Source organism: Nycticebus coucang, chromosome 3, assembly GCF_027406575.1.
Source record: "Nycticebus coucang isolate mNycCou1 chromosome 3, mNycCou1.pri, whole genome shotgun sequence".
Classification (NCBI taxonomy): domain Eukaryota; kingdom Metazoa; phylum Chordata; class Mammalia; order Primates; family Lorisidae; genus Nycticebus; species Nycticebus coucang.
The window spans coordinates 58,898,132-58,918,422 of NC_069782.1; the positions used below are offsets into that span (position 1 = coordinate 58,898,132).

The following is a 20,291-nucleotide window of genomic DNA, read 5'->3' on the forward strand; positions in this document are numbered from 1 at the left end:
TGTAGTCCCAGCTAATTGGGAGGCTGAGGCAAGAGAATCGCTTAAGCCCAAGAGTTTGAGGTTGCTGCAAACTGTGACGCCACGCAGTCTACCAAGGGTGACATAGTGAGACTCTGTCTTAAAAAAAAAAAAAGGATGGATGAAAAGATGATGAATGGATGGATGTAGGATGACATATGGGTGAACAAGTGGATGGATGGAGAGAAGGAAGGAAGGACAGGAGGGAGGGAGGTAAGGAGGGAGAAAGGAAGAAAGGGTGTGGAGATAAAAAGGTGGTAAATGCATGGATGGATGGACAGACAGATGAATGAACAGGTGGATAGGTGGATAGATGAAAATAAGAATGGATAGATGGATGGAAAACAGATGGCTAGATAGATGACAAACAGATGGATAGGAGGAAGGAACAATAGTTGGATGTAAGAATGGATGGATGTAATGGTGATGAACGGATAGACAGATGGACAGACGAGGGAACAGGTAGATGAGTGGATGGATGGAAAGAAGGATAGATGGGTGGGTAAATGGATAAAAGGAAGAATGGATAGATGGATGGAAGGATGAAAGGATGGGTGGATAAAAAATGAAGAACTGATGGATAGAAGGATGCATAAAAATATGAATGGATAAATAGATGGATGAACAGGTGGGCAGATGGATGAATTGACAGAAAGAAGGAAGGAAGGGAGAAAAGTGGCAACCCAAAGCACAGATTTTAGGACAGTGCAAGAGCCATGATAGAATCCAAGGTGGGGCACCATCCCTTCCTCCTAGAAGCCTGGTCCGGAAATTGAAAAGTGGACCCTCCCAGCCAGGACATCCCTGCTTCCTACAGGCCTTGCCTGTGGCCAAGCCTCTCATTCCCCAGACAAACCCATGTTCATCTGCAACCATCCACTTGCAGGCCTGGCCCTGCCCAGGAGAAGCCCTCAAAGGGTGTTCCAGCCACCTTTCCTGCCAGAGGCTCGGGCTTTGATGCGCAGTTTGTGGGGTAGAGAAGGCCGAGTCAGACCCTCGGAACTATTCCCTGGAAGAGGGCAGGTCACCCCTGGAGGCAGCCCTATGGGGTCATCAGTGGATGTCAGCAACATATCTGGAGGCCCTGAGGCCTGGAATCCAGGGAGCATTGGTGACCACAGCCCCCAGCAGGGCCTGAGCTCTGGTCTAGGCCTCACCTGCCCATCCAAGAGGTGACAGCTGAAGAGAGTAGCTGGGAGGGCAGTCTGCAAGGCCATGTCAATTCTGCTGGGGGCAGAGGATGCAGACTGCTGGGGGGTTCTGGGGGATGCAGCCAGGCCAGTCCACTTAGAAGCCAGTAGGCAGCTCTGACATCCTGGAATCCCAGCATCCAGGGAACATGGCCTTAATAAGCAGCCATGGGAAGCAGGCAAAGAGGAGAGCCATTCAGCCCCAGGCAGGGGGTCCCCAGTCCAGGGAGATTCCCATAGCAGAGCCTGTAGGGGCAAGGCCCGGGGACCAGCAGTGGGCTGCAGGAGGCCAAAGTGAAGTTTGAGTGCCCGCAGCTCAGCCCTGAGCAGGGTGTTCTCCTCCATCAGTGCAGCCAGCCTGTCTTCAATGGCTGCATCATTGAGACGCCTCTTTTCCCGGGATTTCTTGGCTGCCTCATTGTTCTTCCTCCGCTTCTCCCAGTAAACCGTGTCCTTTTTCTCGTCTGGCATGAACTCCCGCTGCCGACGCACAGTGGGGGCCCTGCCCCGACACCCCCACAGGGTCTTGCTACGATCCTGAGATGCCTCCGGCAGGTCCAAGAGACCCACGTCCATAGCTACTTGGGGGACCTGAGGAAGAGGAGAGAAGTCTTGGAATAGAAACAGAAGGTTGACCTGGATGACCCTGCCCTCTAATTCATCTTAGATGGAGGGGTCAGGTAGAGCTGGAATTGGGATGGAAATCAGGGTGCAGACAGACAGGGGTGCAGTAAACAGAAAGCAGAGCTGAGGAGCAGCCCACAGTCATCCTAAAGCTCTGGTTCAGTCCTATATCAGGAGGATACCAGCTCCTTCCAGGGGCATTCTCCTTACCACTGAGAAGATCAGCAGACAAGCCAAGGGCTCAGTTCAATCAGAGCTCCAGGACAAGACTCTTGGAGACCAAGAAGAAGAGAGAGGAAAGGCTGGACCTAGAAAGATAATGTGCACCCATGGAGTTAAACTGAGCCAAGGAGAAGTCAGAAAATACGCTGCTACTCACCTGGACTTTGCCCAGATTGTACCCTGAGATATCTTCAATCTACACCCAGAAGTTTACACCTTCACATCCATCCATCTACTATCCACCCATTCATCATGTCATCCAGGCACCCATCTACTCACTCAACTGTCCATTTGTCCTTCCCTCGACCCTCCCAACCAACCAACCCATTATCCACTCATTTACACATTCATTCATTCACCCATCATCGTATTTTCCATCCATCCACTCAAACATCCACCCATCTCTCCCATCTCATTACACACTCACCCATCACATCTAACACTCACTCTACCATCCATCCATCCATCTAACTGTCCATTAATTCACTGATGGAATCATTTTTAAATCACATTGTTCCTTTACTAGGCATCTTTTCATCCACATATTTATTCATTGGTTTCATCCATCCATCCATCTACTCTCCCATTCTTTCAATCATCCAAATATCCCTCCTATCTGCTAGTCACCCTTCCACAAATCCATTCATTCTTTGAGATATGCATCCATGGGTCCACCCATCCAACCAACAGAAAGCAGTTCTTGAGAATATTCCACACGCCTCATGGTAAAGAACCCAAGTGTTAAGGATGGGTGCAGAGAAAAGAACCAAAATTATTAGACTCCCAACTCCTGGCATGGAGTTCAGAAAGGATGCCCACTGTCCCAGGGATGTCCCAACAATGAGGTATCACCTCCTTTGCCTCAGCCCATTTTCCCATATTGGTTTTCCTGAATATTCCAATACAATAATCTGGGCTCCCTGTAACTAGGATGTCAGCACCTTCTGATACAAAACAAGTAGAGAAAAAAATTGCAACAAGATGGAAGGTTTTCACTTAAGAATTCAGAAAAATATCAAGAAAGCAGAGACATTGAGGGCTGGCATCTTTATTCTCAAAATCTATGACTGTAACCTCCATAAAGGTAAGTATTACATTTTTTTTCTTTTTTTTTTTTTTTTTTTGCCTACTGTTGTATCCCTGGAAACTAGATAGTATTGTAGGTGGTAGATAAACATTTGCTGCATGAATAAACAGATGAATGACAACAACCTTGCTCACAGCTGGAGATTGTTAATAATAATAATAATATTTTTTAAACGACTCAGTCTGCCTAATGCAAGAGTCTATTCTGCCACCCAAAAGTCATGAAGATACTACATTTCCATTTTCTTTGGAAACTCAGCACTCAGTTTTAAGATAAATTATAGTACCTTCCCTGAATTATGAGTGCAGGGTTTTCTTCCTCAATATTCTAACTCAGTCTTTTATTCTGTACTAACAGTTCTTCATCTTAGTGTCTGTGGCTGGATAATTATGTGGCACACAATTCAGGTCATGTTTGAAAGAGGATAAAGGCACACCCAAACAATCAAATAGCAACACCCCTAGGAATTCTGACCATGATCCTAAGTCCACATTTTCCAAAGTATGTTCTCAGGAACCAATGGTTTTAAAAGGGTACAAAGATATTTGAGAAATACTGCATACTGCATTCCTTATTCCTTCGAGGACAATCACTAAGTACATTAAAGGCTCTGAGAAGTCCTGCAAAAAAAAATGTTAGTTTTGTTTGACTTACATGTTCTCAAACTTACTTGCCCACAAAATACTTATATTTTACCAAAACACCTTGGGGTGCATATTTATGCATTCATTTATACAACACTACACCATTTTCTAAGGTGCACACTGGGGCAAAAGAGGAAAATCAAACTGCTCCCCTGCTCTCACGAAGCCCCCACTCTCATGGAAAAGGTAAGAGTGAAATAATAATGGAGAAGGAAATAGCCCAGAGAAGGACTCTTATCTACCTAAGACACACAGTGAGCAACTGGCAGGACTCTGATTGGAACCCAAATCCACCTAATATGTGAGTTTCTTCTGCCACACCATGTGGCCCCCTCGCATGTTCAGCAAACCTCTCTGTCTCAAAATCTTGGTTGCACTTGAAGAATAAAAAATAAAAGCCTTGTGGGGTTCTGTAGTTACACAAATCTTTGAGAACTCCCCATCTCCAATGCCTGTGCCCAGAACCCCCTCTGAGAAATCCTAGTCACTATAGGGTCTCCAGTGCCTGTGCCCAGGACCTCCTCTGAGAAATCCTAGTCCCTAGAGAGACTCCAGTGCCCACTCAGGGCCCACTCCACTTGCTGCTGCTTGCTGTGGCCCCACATTTGCCCACATTGTATGGGGCTGGTGAAGTATCTGCAGGCACCAGGTGGAGAGCCCTGGCTTTGCACTTGCCTGCGGCCATCTCTGGGCTTTGCTCCTGGCAGCCAGGCTAATGTCATAACATTGCTGAGGTATCCCACTTAACTGAGCCCTTCTGGACACCTGAGGCCTCAACCCCACTTACAGATGAGGAAACTGAAGCCCAGGAAGTTGAGTGGCTGGCTCTGGGGTACTTGGAGATTCCAAAAGGAAACCTGCATTTTCCTCAAAACATGGCAAAAACCAACCCTGACACAAAGACTGCTACTGACACCCCCCAAATCCTCTTCCCCAGGTCCCATTCACCCCACCTCCCACCAGTCCCCCTCCCTAGAGCCCTGCTGCAGCCCACGCATGTCCTACTCCACCTGGGCCTCTACCAGCCTCCATTCTTGACCCCCAAATCCACCATCAGCTGAGACAAGGCTTTCTATACTTCATTTATCCTCAGTTTAACAGCCTCTAGGATATGCTTATAAAAGTGTGAGCATTTTAAGCTCCTAAAACCAGTGTTCATAAACCCTTCAATTCTCTCCCACCCACCGCAATGTCAGGGAATGAAGGAAGGAGGAAGACACTGCATGGATATTTTTTGGAATTAACTAAAAAAATGCATGAATATTTTTCGGAATGAACCAATATTTTGAGTAATGAACCAAGAAATGCATAAATAGTTGAATAAATTAAAGAATGAGTGAAATGTGAATGAATGAATGAATGAATGAAATGAAATGGACCATGAGAGTGGAGTACAGTGAGTCTGAATGGGTCCCTCTTGCCTCAGAAAGACTTGAGCCTGAGGTTGGGCATGGTGGCTCACGTCTGTAATCCTAGCACTCTGGGAGGCCGAGGCAGGTGGATAGCTTGAGCTCACAGGTTTGAGACCAGTCTGAGCAAAAGCGAGACCCCGTCTCTACTAAAAATAGAAAAACTGAGGCAAGAGGATCACTTGAGCCCAGGATTTGGAGGTTGCTGTGAGCAACCACAGCACTCTACCAGGGTGACAGCTTGAGACTCTGTCTCAAAAAAAAAAAAAAAAAAGAAAGAAAGAAAAAAAAAGACAGCCTGAGTCTTCTAATGCCAGACAAGCACTCACTCAGGGTCCCTTGTCACACCAGCCAGAGCAGCCTCCTGCCACCTGCCTAGCCCTGTCCTAGCACCTTTAGAGGGGGTCCCAGCTACAATTCTGGGACAATTCTCAGAAAAGTGACAATTCTCACTTCAAGGAATGCTGACCAGAGTCTAGGAAGTGATGAATGCCTGCTTGGCGGCTGACAGCACACCCCAGGGTCCTGGGGCCAGTGTCTGGAAAGCACTACCTTGGCTCTGGGAGAGAGGACAGGGCTTGCAGGTGACCAGACCAGAGCTGGTCTGCAAAAGGAGGAAGACAAAGCCCTGGGGTCATCAAAAGCCACAATGGATTCAGTAGGTGCCCAAGTAAGAAGACGAAACATGGCTGGCAGTCAGATAAAGCAAGGACAGGCCAAAGCAGCTCCGGGGCAGCAGTCAGCTCTCACTGCAAGCCAGAGAGGAAGAGAAAGGCTCAGTCTCACAGTGGCCTGAGACCCTCCTCTCTGTGGCATGGCCTGAGCCTACCTAACCACCGCCACCCACACCTCCACAGGAACCCAGAGGGAGATGGGACAGCAGATAACTCTGCTGCCGCTGCCCGAGTTTATTTAGAGAAAACGCAGTGAGAGCTGGGCTGGGCCTTCCTGTGGTCACAGAGGAAGTGCTCATGGGGGGCAGTGAGACAGGCAGCACTCATTGCAAAGTGGCCAGAAGGCATTGAGGAAACAGGAAAAAGACTCTCCCAGAGATGGCCCAGGCCAAATCCATCCCACCCCATCACTCCCTACAGCCTCCCTGACCAGTGACAATCAAAGCTCTGCTTGATTCCCTTGCATGACAGGGAGCTCGTCTCCTCTGAAGTTAGCCCACCAGACCAAGTGAGCTCTCATAATCAAGAAAGTTTTCCTGGGCTGGGTACAGTGGCTCGTGTCTGTAATCCTAGCACTCTGGGAGGCCAAGGTGGGCAGATCACCTGAGCTCAAGAGTTCAAGATCATCCTGAGCAAGTGTGAGACCCCATTTCTAAAAATAGCCAAGCATTGTGGTGGGTGCCTGTAGCCCAGCTACTCAGAGATTGAGGCAAGAGGATTGCTTGAGCTCAGGAGTTTGAGGTTGCTGTGAGCTATGACACCACAGCACTCTACCCAGTGTGACAAAGGGACACTGTCTCAAAAAGAAAAAAAAAAGCTAAAACTCACCTCTGCTGGACTCTTCCCTGTTAGAATTCATTCTTTCCTATGTGCATGGAGAACATCTCCTCCCTGTGGCCCCTAAAACACTTTGGGGATTTGGTGGATTGATGTTAACATTCCCCTATTCCCGCTCCAGCCTGCTTTCCTCCAAAGAAAACAATCATTGTGTAATGAACACCTACTCTGTTCCAGGCACCTGCAATGTTTCATTTTTCACTCACCACCACCCCGGGAGGAAAATAAAATGCAGTTGTTAACCTGATTTGACAGAATCAGAAAACCAAAGCTTTGAGAGGAAAACAGGAAAAGGGTCTCCCTCAGAGACAAACCAGGCCAACCCCACCCCAGCCCCATCAGTCCCCACAGTCTCTCTGACTGCTGGGAATCAAAGTTCTGCCCAGGCCCCATGTGTGACGAGCAGCTCACTCCCCTCTGAAGTCGGCCTCTGTCACGACCTCTGCCTGAGGCTGCACGACTGGAATCCAGGTGCAGCAGGGTCCAGAGCTCAAACCTTTTCTAATATGCCAGGTTAAACCTCCTGGATATTGCTACTTCTTTCACTGAGGACACAGTTTCAAGTTCACATATCACCTCTAAAGGGTAGAGGTCGGTCTCTACAGAGGAAAAAGAGGATCTAGAAAGCACACAGCTAACAAGAGGGGGAGACTGAGATTAGCATCCATGTTGTCAGGATGTGATGGAATGGCTAAGGTTAAGGTACCTGCTTCAGCTGGGTTCAAATTCTCCATCCTAGGCTGGGTGTAGTGGTTCACACCTATAATTCTAGCACTCTGGGAGGCCGAAGAAAATTCCTTGAGTGCACGAGTTTGAGATCAGCCTGAGCAAGAGTGAAATTCCATCTCTACTAAACATAGAAATATTAGTCCATCATGGTGGTGAGCGCTTGTAGTCCCAGCTAGTCAGGAAGCTGAGGCAAGAGAATTGCTTCAGGCCAAGAGTTTAAGGTTGCTGTGAGCTATGACCACAGCACTCAACCCCAGGGAAACTGAGTGAGAGTTTGTCTCAAAAAAAAAAAAGTATGGCTGAGTACAGAGGCTCATGCCTGTGATCTTAACACTCTGGAAGGCCAACGTGGGTCAATTGCTTGAGTTCAAGAGTGCAAGACCCCATCTCTACTTCAAAGAAAAAAAGAAAAGAAAAACTAGCCAGGCACAGTGATGGGCACCTGTAAATCACAGCTCTCTGGAAGGCTGATCCAGAAGATTGCTCAAGCCCAAGACTTTGAGGTTGCTGTGAGCATGATACCATGGCACTCTACCCAGCATGCACGAGTGAGACTCTGTCTCAAAAAATAAAATAAAAATAAACCAGTATAAGAATATCATAAGTAATCCAGATGTGGTTTAAAAGCATATGGGAATATGTGCATAGATTATATGCAAACACTGTAACATTTTCTATCAAGAACTCGAGCTTCCCCAGATTTTGGTATCCAAGGGAAATCTGAGACACAATCCCCTGCAGATACTGAGGGATGCCTATAGTTGCCAGAAAACTTGAGACATGGGCTGATGTGGAAGAAAAACTGAGACCCAGAGCTGATGAAAGACTTATCAAAGTCTCATGGGATTTTGGTAGCAGAGCCAGAACTAGAGCCTGGGGCACAGATTAAGCAGCCCAGAACCAAGATGGAACTCAGAAGCTGAGCCTCGGGGGCACTTGAGGCCCTCTGAGGGTTACCTGTGGTTTCCCTTCCCTTTTTTCTGTCATCTCCCTCCACCTCCTGCACTGTAAGGTTGGTGCTAAGCTGGATTCTGCAGCTTCTCCATAGTGAGGAGTGGGGCTTCCTTCCATCCTCAGACTGGGCTGGATGGCACAATGGATACAAAGAAGTGACCGAGCCATCTCCTCCCAAATTAGGATTGAATTAAATCTTCATGTCAGAAAAGGAGTTGATTGCCTGAAACTAAGAGAAACAACCAGCACTGGCTGTGGGAGGCTAAGTTGGTGACTTAGCCACTCTGAGACTCAGCTCCTCATCAAGAATACCATCCCATGCAGATGTTTTTTAGAATTAAATGGTAAGTTGTTTGTATAAGACACTCAGCACATCAGCGTGGTCTCCATGGCAAATCTTCCTGGGACTTGCCAACCTTCTTCTTTGACCCCAAACATACTCCAGATGAAGACAAAGCTAAAGTTACATGGGGACCCAGCAGCCAAGACAGGAACAAGAAATTTAAGACTTTGAAAGGAAAAAAAAAGGTGAGGAAAAAATGGTAAATCAAAGAAAAGGAGGGTAAGCTGCCTCTCAAATTCCCCACCCATGTGGCCAGGGGGCAGCCCACAAGCTTTCCATTTGCTCTAAGAAGGGAGACAGAAGTAACCACAAGCCCTCCAGAGGGTGTATGACTTTTTAACACTCCCAGGCAAGAGGTGCCATTTGCAAGGCCAAGGCACATCTGGAGAAATACTTTACCCATATCACTTTCAAGAGAAATACTCATTTGTTTTCATTCACATGAGATACCAACTTTCCCCACCAAAATTGGCAAAGATTTTGTAAAGTGATAAAACCCAGTGTGGGCAAGGATGCAGTGAGATGGGCACTTGTATACCTAGAAGGTGGGGGTATAAATTGCTTCCAAGGAAAGCAGTTAAGTAATATGAAACAAAGTTGGACAATTCTGTGTAAGGATTAATACAAGAAGGCATCATTTCCCTCCTCCATCGGTCACTGTTCCAGGTTTCCCTGTATTCTTTTTCTGGCCTCAGGAGCCCCTATATTCCTCCTCAAACACACCACTCTAGCCACTTAGACTTTCTTTCATTCCTAAAAGAATAGTCCCTCACCTCCCACATTAGATGTTACCTCCTTCAGGCAGTCCACCAGATTGACTCCTATCAAGCAGACAAGAAGTCTCTTCTTAGACTCCCAGGACCCAGCAGTATTCCACCATCAGTGCAGCAATCACTCTGGGTCTGTGCCATGTGTGCTCAAGTCTCCAGAATAGGCACTCAAACAAATAGAGAAGGTGTGAAATATCTGAATGATAAGGTGTGCTCTGTGTGGTCCCAGAAGGCTGAGTCATAGAGAGGGGAGAGGGGAGTAGAGATAAGGTTTGAGCCAACATCTGAAAGAAGTTTTTAAGAATTCTGGCTCACCAGCCCAGCAGAGGTTGCCTTGAGAGGTAATGAGCTGCCCATCGCAAGAGATGCCCAAGCAAAAGGTTGGAAATGGCTTCTCTAGATCCATCTCACTGTCTTCGTGGCCCCTTCTGCCCAGACTCTACAAAAAGTAGAATCAGAAATGAATCTAGAGTAGGATGAAAAAGTTGCCTTCCTTCCTCCCCAAGTTGTCCCACACTGGTTCTCCTCTGACCCCCAAGGCTGCCCAAGGAGGACAGGGGACCCAGAGGGGCTATTCCCACAGCCCTGGGCAGCTCAGCTGGTTTCTCCGATGGGCTGAAGAGCCCCTAAGAAGCCACAATCTCACCATGTTCAGGGAGCCCAGTGGCACCTCCAGATTTTGTCTCATAAAAGCCCCCAGTGAAACTGATCTCTAAAACCGAGAAGCTTCTGTGGGAACTCAGATTTCAAGTGGAAAATGCAAGGTACCCTGGGACCTGTGGCCAGCCCTCCTCCTCACCTTGGCCCCCTCCTGGGGCTCAGGGGAGAGGCCGGAAGCCGTTGGTACCTCCTGTGCCCAGCCCACAAGCCCAGCTGGAGTCCTGGGTGCCAGGAACAGATTTTTAGGCAGGAAGCGGTGGTGGGCAGGGGTCTGATCTCTGCTCTGCCCACAACACATTTGGATAAGTGCCTCCTCTTCTTTTCTCTGAGCCTCAGTTTTTTCAACTGCCAAATGGGCACAAGGCTGGTACAAAGACTGAACAGGTGTGCATGCTTCATCCACAAATGTAATAGGTGTTCAGTTCTTGAGCTCCCAAGCTGCAGGGGGTCTGATCTAATGGCAAGACTATACATGTGATGGAAATTCTCTCCTAAAACTCAGAAGGAATAAAATTCATTTTCAGTCTTAACCTCTAAGTCTCTGGACCAGATGGGTCCCTCTTTAGCCAAAACTGTAATGATCCCCCAAAAGACAGAAGCCTCAGATTCCCTCCCATTCCCGCTGGATGCCCCAGGGGCTAGGCTAGGATCCTCAGAAGCACCATTATTAAGCACCGCCCAAGGTTCTGCTGCCTGGTGGAAACTCAAAATCACCCATACCCAGGCCTGCATGGCATTATCAGGAAGAGGTGAGGGCCCCCAACCCCAGTCACCACAAATGGCCCCCAAAATGGAAGCTCAGAAGTGCCCTCTGTCCAACCAAGGCCAGCTCCTGCTCCCATTAAGACTCAGCTAGGAGGGTCCCTCTTCCAGGTGCCTGAGTCCCTTCATCTCCCAGAACAGATGGACAAGCCCCACAAACACACATGTCCCATTAATCCTACACTAAACTCATGAAGTTTTCACTCCTGACCATCCTCTACCCAAACTCAGCACTCAGGGGACATTTGCCTCTTGGGTGTCCCCACTTGGGGGTCTCACAAGTGCCAAGCATCAACGTGGCTGAAACCCAGCATCTGAAGTCCCTCCCACTGGCTCCGGTTCTGTCTTCCCCATCACACGAATGGTAGCTCTGTCCCCTCCCCCCATAGGGGCTCAGGCCAAAAGCCCCAGGTCACCTTCAACTCTCCTTTCCTCTCACTCTCATATCTGGAACTAAGTCAGGAAACAACAAGCTTCACCTTCAGAAATGAATCTAGAGCAAGACAAAATGGCTCACACCTGTAGTCCCAGCTACTCTGGAGGCTGAGAAAGGAAGATCACTTGAGGCCAGGAGTTTGAGACCAGTCTGGGCAACATAGTGAGACCCCATCTCTACAAAAAAAATAAGAAAAATTATCCATCCATGGTAGCCTGTGCCTGTAGTCCCAGCTACTCAAGAGGCTGAGGCAGGAGGATAACTTGAGTCTGGGAGTCAGAAGCTGCAGTGAGCTGTGATGATACCATTGTGCTTTAGCCTGGGTGATTGAGTAACCCCGCCTCTTTAAAAAAAAAAAAAGATCTAGCTCGGAGCCCATAACTTAGTGAGTAGATCACCAGCCACATACACTGAGGCTGGCAGGTTCGAGCCCAGCCAGGACCTGCTAAAACAAAAATGACAACTCCAACCAAAAAATAGCCAGGCATTGTGACAAGTGCCTATAGTCCAAGCTACTTGGAAGGCTGAGGCAAGAGAATCACTTAAGCCCAAGAGTTGAGGTTGCTGTGAGCTGTGATGCGACAGCACTCTACTGAGGGTGACATAATGAGACTGTCTCAAAACAAAAAAACTTCCATCTGGGGCTCCCCTTATGGACTGCTGTGGTCCCATCTCTCCACCCTACCCTCCTCTCTCTTCCGCCCTCCTCACTTCGCTCCAGCACACAGGCCTCCTTGCTGTGCCTCCAACAAGTCAGGCCCCAGTCTCAAGGTCTTCACATGGGCTGTTCCCTCCCCCGGGAATGCTGTTCCGCACATAATTACATGGCCCTTCCCTCACCTCCCTCAGGTCTCTCCTAGTATCCCCTGCTCAGCAAGGCCTGCCCCGAGGCCCAGGCTAACTAGCCACCTGCCCATCCACACACACACACTCATTTTCTCTTCTTATCCTGCTCTGTATTTATTCAGGGCACTATCACTTCCTTCCTTTATGTTTTCTTTTTTTTAATTTTTAATTGACAAAAGAACAAGGGCATATATATATTGTGAAGCACAAAGTGATGTTTTGGTAGATGTTTACATTTATGTCTTGTATATGATACAGGTTTGTAATGTGGAATGATTAACTGTAAAATCCATCCCATACTGAAGTCAGTATGAAGAGATGTCTGTGCTCCCACCTTCATTGCAGTGTTATTCCCAACAGTCAAAATAGGGAAGCCAGGCCTGGTGGCAGGTGCCTGTAGTCCCAGCCACTCGGGAGGCTAAGGCAAGAGGATCGCTTGACCCCAGGAGTGTGAGGTTGCTGTGAGCTAAGCTGATGCCACAGCACTCTAGCCTGGGGCAACAGAGTGAGACTCTATCTTTAAAAAAAAAAAAAAAAAAAGACTGGGCGGCACCTGTGGCTCAGTTGGTAAGGCACCAGCCCCATATACCGAGGGTGGCTGGTTCAAACCTGGCCCCGGCTGAACTGCAACCAAAAAATAGCTGGGCGTTGTGGCAGGCGCCTGTAGTCCCAGCTACTCGGGAGGCTGAGGCAGGAGAATCGCTTAAGCCCAGGAGTTGGAGGTTGCTGTGAGCTGTGTGACGCCACGGCACTCTACCAAGGGCCATAAAGTGGCTCTACAAAAAAAAAAAAAAAAAGACATGAAAAAACCTAAGTACCCACAATTGAACAAAAGGATAAGGAAAACAAGATGTGTATACAGGATGGAATACTATTCAACCATAAAAGTGGGGAGGTGGGGAACCCTGTTATTTGAAACAATGTAGTTGAACTCCCTTACCTTTTCTTTTTTATTGTTGGGGATTCACTGAGGTTACAAAGAACCAGGTTACACTGATTGCATTTGTTAGGTAAAGTCCCTCTTATAATTGTATACCGACACCAAAAGGTGTGTCAAACACTGTGACCCCTCCCCACCCTCCTCCCAACTCCCTTACTTTCTAATTACTGTGATTTGCTTGATATGTCTCCACCACTAGAACACTAGCCCCTGAGGGCAGGAATGGTTCCCCTCTGTGTCCTGGGAGTGCACCTGACACATAGTAGGAACTTAATAACTAGTAGTTGGATGGATGAATATAAACAATGTTGTTTAATCTCACAATGCCCCTGGAAGGCACCATACCTCTTTATTTGCCATGGAGGAGATGGAGGGGGGAGGTGTGTGTGTGACTTGTCCAGAATCACACAGACAGTCACAAGTGGGCTTGGGACCTGGACAGCTGAAGCCCACAGCCTGCCTTCTCAAGCCTGAGATGGGACCAGAGGTGTGAACAGAACCCAAAAATGCCTTTGAAGTGAAGACCCCACTGCTCTGAGGTCTGGGACAGAGGACCTGGACCACAGTGTAGCCCAGAATTCAGGGCCTGTGAAGTCCTGGGTCCTCAATCCTCCCCTCTGCTCAATGGGCCCAGAGAGTTCACTGACAAGAGCAGCCTCTGCCCTCACAGCCCTGCCCTGAGCCCTGGGGGTGGCTGTCCCTCCCCCATTTTCAAAACTATCCTCAAAACAGGGACACCCACTTTTCAAGCCCCATGCCCCAAACCTGGAAAAAAAAACATGGTTCCTGGGGACCCAGAGAAAAGAGATAGGATCCTGTGACCTCTCTGAGTCCCCAAAATACCCATTGGCATCACCTAAGCCCTTTCTGGGCACCTGGCACCACCTGTGCTGAGCACTTTACTGACAACTATCTGCCAGAGGGATCTTCTCACCACACAAATCAGACTATGCCATTTTCCTGCTTAAAACCGATCAAGATCACACTCCTTCCCATCACCCACAGGGCCCTTGCCATCCAGGTGGAGCTGGTCCCAAGCACTGCTGCAGCTGCGCTGGCCTTCTAACCATTCCACACAGGCCCTTTGCACGTGCAGCCTTACAGCCTGAACAGCCCTTTCCCTTCCCCTCATTTCTTCATTCTCATCCTTTGATCACAGTTTCTCAGGGAAGCCTTCTGTGAGTCCCCAGGGTAGGTCAGTTACCGAATACCAAGCATATCTGCTTCTTAGCACTTAAAATATTGCTGTAGTTATTTGACTAATGTCTCTCTTTCATGACCCAGTGCTTGTGTTTTCTCTCTGCACTATCCCCACCACAAGGCCTGGCACACAGTAGCTGCTTTATACATACTGGTTGAATGAAGCGACTCTAAACCCAGGGGACATTTGCCCATGTCTGGAGATACTTCAGGTTATCACAATGTGCAGGGTGTTACTGGCATCTGGTGAGCAGAGGCCAGAGCTGCTGTTAAACATCCTGTAACACACAGCACAGCCCCAGGGGCAAAGAACTATCTGGCCCCAAATATCAATAGTATGTGGTAGGGAACCCTTGCTTTAAGGGAAAGGCTCACATATGAACCTGTTGGATGGATGGATGTACACTCCAGATTGGCCTGGAACAGGGGGCTGTTTGCTTAAAAGTGGTGGTTGTAACTCCAGCTCCCGCTCAATCACTCAGTCCCAGCCACTGCTCTCCCAGCTCGCCAGGCACAGTCCTGCCTCAGGGCCTCTTTTCCAGCTGGGAATGCTCTCTCCCAAGATACCTTCCTGGCTGGTCCTGTCTCCTAATGCCTGTAACCCTCTCTGTTCCTGCCCCAGGGGAGAGTGCCTGCACCCACCCAAGACCACCAGGCCTGCCAAGCTCCCCAGTATCTCCCCAGCTCAGCAACCTTAGCCCCAAAGTTTAGGGCAGTGGTTCTCAACCTTCCTAATGCTGCAACCCTTTAATACAATTCCTCATGTTGTGGTGACCCCCAACCATAAAATTATTTTCATTGCTACTTCATAACTGTAATTTTGCTACTGTTATGAATCGTAATGTAAATATCTGATATGCAGGATGTATTTTCATTGTGACAAACGGGTCGTGACCCACAGGTTGAGAACCACTGGTTTAGGGGATGAGGCCACGCTGGGGGATGATCTCTGAGACGCAAACATCCAGCCCTTTTGGCAAGTGAACCAATGATTCTCACCCTCAGTGCCAACCACAGGCAGTGGTGAAGGCAGGGTGTGTCCTACCTCCTCTTGTCATCTGAGCAGGGCCCAGACACCCAGAAGGGGCTAGCAGTAATTACCACTTAATCAATGTTTGAATGAAAGTGAGTATAGAAGGACAGAGAAAAAGAGGTAGAGAGGAAGACTTACAGGGAAAGAGAGAGAATGGCCACTAACCCACTAACTACAGCCCCCCAGCACACAACAGCTGAAGGTCTGTAACCACTGATTTTCCTGCAACAAATACATTCTCCACAGCAGCTGGAACCTCACCACATCATGCTGGACCCCAACCACCAACCCTGGGATCACAACCCTACAGCAGCCAGAGGCCCCGTCAGCCCCTTGCAGATGAGAGCAACTGCCGTTCTCCTCAAGGGACACTCCCCGCTGCAGCCAGACTTCCCTACACACACAAAACCACCCCAGAGGCTGAGGGTGGTGGCTCATGCCTATAATCTCTGGGAGGCCAAGGCAGGAAGCTCAATTAAGCTCAAGAGTTCAAATCCACCTGGGCTTTATAGTAAAACCCTGTCTTTACAAAAAACAGGAAAACTTGCCAGGCACAGTGGTACATGCCTATAGTCCCACTTACTTGGGAGGCTGAGGCAAGATTGCTTGAGCCCAGGCATTTGGGGCTGCAGTGAGCTATGATGACACCACTGCACTGCAGTCTAGTTACAGAGCAGACCCTGTCTCTAAAATATAACAATGATAATAATAACCACCGGGGGGGAGGGAGAGGAGCCTCGTGCAACAGCAGAGCCCCCAGAACAACTACCCCCAATTTTTTATAACTGGATCCCCCCACAAGAGTCAGACCCCATAAACTCTGAGGACGGACAACCTGCACGTTCCAACTAGGACCACTAGACCACTAGCCTCTCCACCTGACCCAAGTCAGACCCCAGGAGTAACAACCCCTATAGCCCCCAATAGTCAGACTCTCCCTGTTCCCAGAAGTATTGTCTTAGGAGACCTCCAGACATCCCCTCCCACATCCCACACACACACACACACACACACACACACACACACACGAGTGTCATCACCCACAAAGGCCAAAGCCATTAGATGCTTTGCATGGTGCATGAGCCTGTGCTTCTCCATTCAAATAGTGCAAATAGCTACATCTGGTGATCGGCAGGCAACAGATGGGTGTGAGGACTGCACCCACGGAATAAGAAAGACTCAGGACAGGAGGTCAGAGCCTGGTGATAAAAAAGGATAAGGAAAGAAGTGGGGAGAAAGTGGGCTTCGTGGAGAACATTGGCTTTGGAGAGAAGGTGGGCTGCGAGAGAAAGCCACTCTGGAGGGCATCTCCAAATAAAGGCCAGCTTGGGGATCCTTGGGGGTCCCTTGGCAGCCTGATGCCCCCTCCATCAGCCCCGTGAGAGAGGCCACGCTCAGCACCCAGCCCTGGGCCCCTCCCCACCAAGCCAGCCTTCCAAGGGTGGTGCCTCATTCTCCTTCTCAGAGACTGGGTGTCAGACAACACATAACCCAAGAAGAAAGAGGGGACCCTCGGAGTGGGCAGAAGCCTGTTCCCCCACCCTGAGAGAAGGAGCTGGGTGGGGCAGCAGAGATAGTGGTGAAGGGGAAGATAGATACAGAGACTCCCAGAGACAGAGAAGGAGGCACAGAAAGAGAGAGAAGCAGGGGAGGAGGGATGCAACAGAGTGAAAAAAAAAAAAAAAAAAAAAACAGAACAAGAGCCAGAGACAAAAGGGACAGAGTTGAGAGGGTAGGGGAGAAAGAGACAGGGAGACAGAGACAAGGGCTAAGACAGACAGGGGGAAGTGGTGCGGGGTCTCCCAGGGCCCCCCGAAGGTTTGCCACCCAGCTGGTCCTCCATCTGAAAGCAGGGCTCACCTCCTCCAAGCCGCTGTCTCCTCAGTGAGTCTCACCTAAGCCACATCAGCCGCGTGGGGCCTCTAAACTCCTCCCCAGTGGAGGGAGTCACCAGTGCTTCCGTAATAGTGACACCAGGGGCCTCCAGCCTGCAGCTCGTGGCTTTCCCTCCAGGGCTGCCCCCCACCTAGTGTCTGCCCAGGGAGCAAGTGCTATGGGCTGGCCCAGGCTCTGGGAGTTTATGGCAGAGCAAACAGCCCTGCCAGGAGGGCATGCAGGGGAGGTGACCTGTTTGTCTAGCCCCTGGGAGCTCAAGGAACAGGGTCTGGGCTAAACCAAAGCTAGACCCCCTAAGACCTGGAAAGAGCCAGGGCAAAAAAGAAAGAGGGCTCTTTCTCTCCTTCTATCTGAAGAAACTCTCCTGCTCAAACATTCTCTGTGGTTCCCCGTCGCCTGTCAGATTTTCTAATTCCTGGACCTGGACTTTCCCTGGATAAACCCTCTCTGTCCAGACTACCCATCAGAGGAAGTGAGGCAAGGAGCAATTAAGTAATATGCCCCCAGGGGAAATTGGGGCTCTTAAAGTGTAGGACAAGTTTTCTGATGGGCATTCCAGGCAGAGGGAACAGCACATGGAAAGACCCAGAGGTAAGATTCAGCATGGATGTTTCGGAGGAACACAGGAGGGGGTGGACAGGACTGCAAGGGATGGGTGAGGGCCTGCAGATGAGGGGGGAGCCTGGGCCATGCTCCAGGCTGGAAGAGGAGGCATCCTGAGGTGCCTCCCTGAAGCCGGGCTGGATTTGAGGAAGATGCACCCCGCGCGGGATCTGAGCGGGCCTTTGCTTGGAAGCAGCGTCTCCTGGTGGGCGGTTTGTAGAACAGCACTCTCATCTTTTAACTTCCCCTTCCTATAAAAGAAACTCATCTTCATCAATAATCATGAAATAAACAAGAAGCATGAAATAAATACAGACACTGAATATTTGGTTAATGTCTAATACCATTTTATGTAAATAACTTTCCAGTAAGTAAGCTTTTATAAAACTGAAATATCTGCAAATAGTACAATTTGAGCAGACATTAAATAGATGTTGTAAAATGATGATGATACATTTTGTTATCTTTCTTCATTCTTTAGTGTTAAAACAATTAACAATGTTTTGGGGGGGAGACAGAGTCTCCCTCTGTCACTCAGGCTGTGGCATCAGCCTAGCTCACAACAACCTCAACCTACTGGATTCAGCCTCTTCCTGCTTCAGCCCCCATAGTAGCTGTGACTACAGATGCCCACCACAAGGCCCAGCTAATTATAGTTTGGGTTTGGGTTTTTTTTTTAGTAGAGAGAGGGGCTCACTCTTGCTCAGGTTGGTCTTGAACTACTGAGTTCAAGCAACCTCCTGCCTTGGCCTCTCAGAGTGCCCGGATTACAGGTGTGAGCTACCACACTAAGTCTCAGTAAACAATTTTTTTTAAGTTTCCATTTTAAATATATTTTAATTCAGTCCAATAGTTCACATATGAACTAAAATTTACGCTTGAGGCTTGGCGTCTGTAGCTCAGTGGTTAGGGTGCCAGCCACATACATCAGGGCTGGTGGGTTCGAACCCAGCCTGGGCCTGCTAAACAAACAAAGAACAACAACAAAAAATAGCCAGGCATTGTGGCAGTCACCTGTAATCCCAGCTACTAGGGAGACTGAGGCAAGAGAATCACTTGAGCCCAAGAGTTTGAGCTATGACACCGTGGCACTCTACCAAGAACAACAAAGTAAGACTCTGTCTCCAAAAAAATAAAATAAAATAAAATTTACACTTGAAAACAAATAATATACCTCATGGTTTGCAGTGCATCACTGTTTTTATTTTTTTATTTATTTTTTTCTTTTTGAGACAAAGTCTCACTATGTCACCCTCGGTAGACATCACAGTTCATAGCAACCTCAAACTCCTGGACTTAAGTGATTCTCCTGCCTTAGCCTCCCAAGCAGCTGGGACCACAGGCGCCTGCTACAACGTCCAGCTATTTTTTGGTTGTAGTTGTCATTGTTGTTTGGTGGGCCCAGGCTGAATTCGAACCCTCCTGCTCTGGTGTATGAGGCTGGCGCCCTAGCCGCTGAGCTACAGGTGCTGAGCCAGCATCACTGTTTTGAATACAAATAAAATCTCCCAGTGGCCATAGCAAAGTACAGAATTGAATCCATGAAAGTTCTGTATCTTCACCGGTACAACTTGTGTGCTCCTACTATTTGTTTCTAATCAAATACAGGAAGATGTTGATGCACCGTAACAATGGTGAGAGGCACTTCAACCCATACCAAATCACTGTTTCTCTAGTTGACAGTGGATAGTTGAGTCCACTTGTGTCCAGGCTTCCTGTTTAACTGTGAGTTCTCAGAATTAATTTCCATATAGAACACAAATTCACTAAGAATAAATAATAAAAAGCTGCTCATTTGAAGTTTACATATAAATTATTAAAACTCAACAGTACCTGGTTAAATCCAAATAAGGTCAATACCCAAATGAATAGTATTTAAATAGAATTTAATAGAATAAAAACCCAATGTCCTGATTTTGACAATGGAATATAGTTATATAAGATACTGTCATTGGAGGAAGTTCAGTGAAGGGTAGGTGAAACTCAGTAGTATATTTGCAACTTTCTGTGAGTCTTACACAATTTCAAACTTTATAAGTTATCGAAACAAGAAAGAGGGAGAGAAAGAAAAAGAAAAAAAGAAAGGAGGAAGGAAAGAGAGAGAAATGAAGGGAGGAAGGGAGGGAGGGAAACTCTCAGCAGTAATAACAGCAATTTTTTAAAACCAAGACCAGTAAAAAATTGTTTCAGGGTATTTTATCACTAACATTCTTCAGAATTATGAGCACATTTAAATATAAAAAGCCAGACTGCCTTCTGGTGAGTTTGATTAGTGGTTTTCAATTTTTTTTTTCTTTTTTTCTTTCTTTTTTTTTTTTTCTTTTTTGAGACAGTCTCACGATGTTGTCCTGGGTACAGTGCTGTGTGATGTCCAGCTCACAGCTACCTCAACCTCTTGGGCTTCAGCAGTTCTC

The 20,291-nt window shown here is 48.1% G+C and overlaps 1 protein-coding gene across 1 annotated transcript; it reads right to left on the reverse strand.

Moving 5' to 3' along the window:
* Nucleotides 1–281: 281 nt before the first annotated feature.
* On the reverse strand, nt 282–17,273 carry NFILZ (NFIL3 like basic leucine zipper). The gene is made up of 3 exons (XM_053582438.1): nt 17,239–17,273; nt 2,043–2,140; nt 282–1,799 (listed from the first exon to the last, which is right to left on the reverse strand). Exon 3 carries the CDS (start codon nt 1,782–1,784, stop codon nt 930–932), a length of 855 nt encoding a protein of 284 aa, XP_053438413.1. The 5' UTR covers nt 1,785–1,799; nt 2,043–2,140; nt 17,239–17,273; the 3' UTR covers nt 282–929.
* Between the last annotated feature and the right edge of the window lie 3,018 nt (nt 17,274–20,291).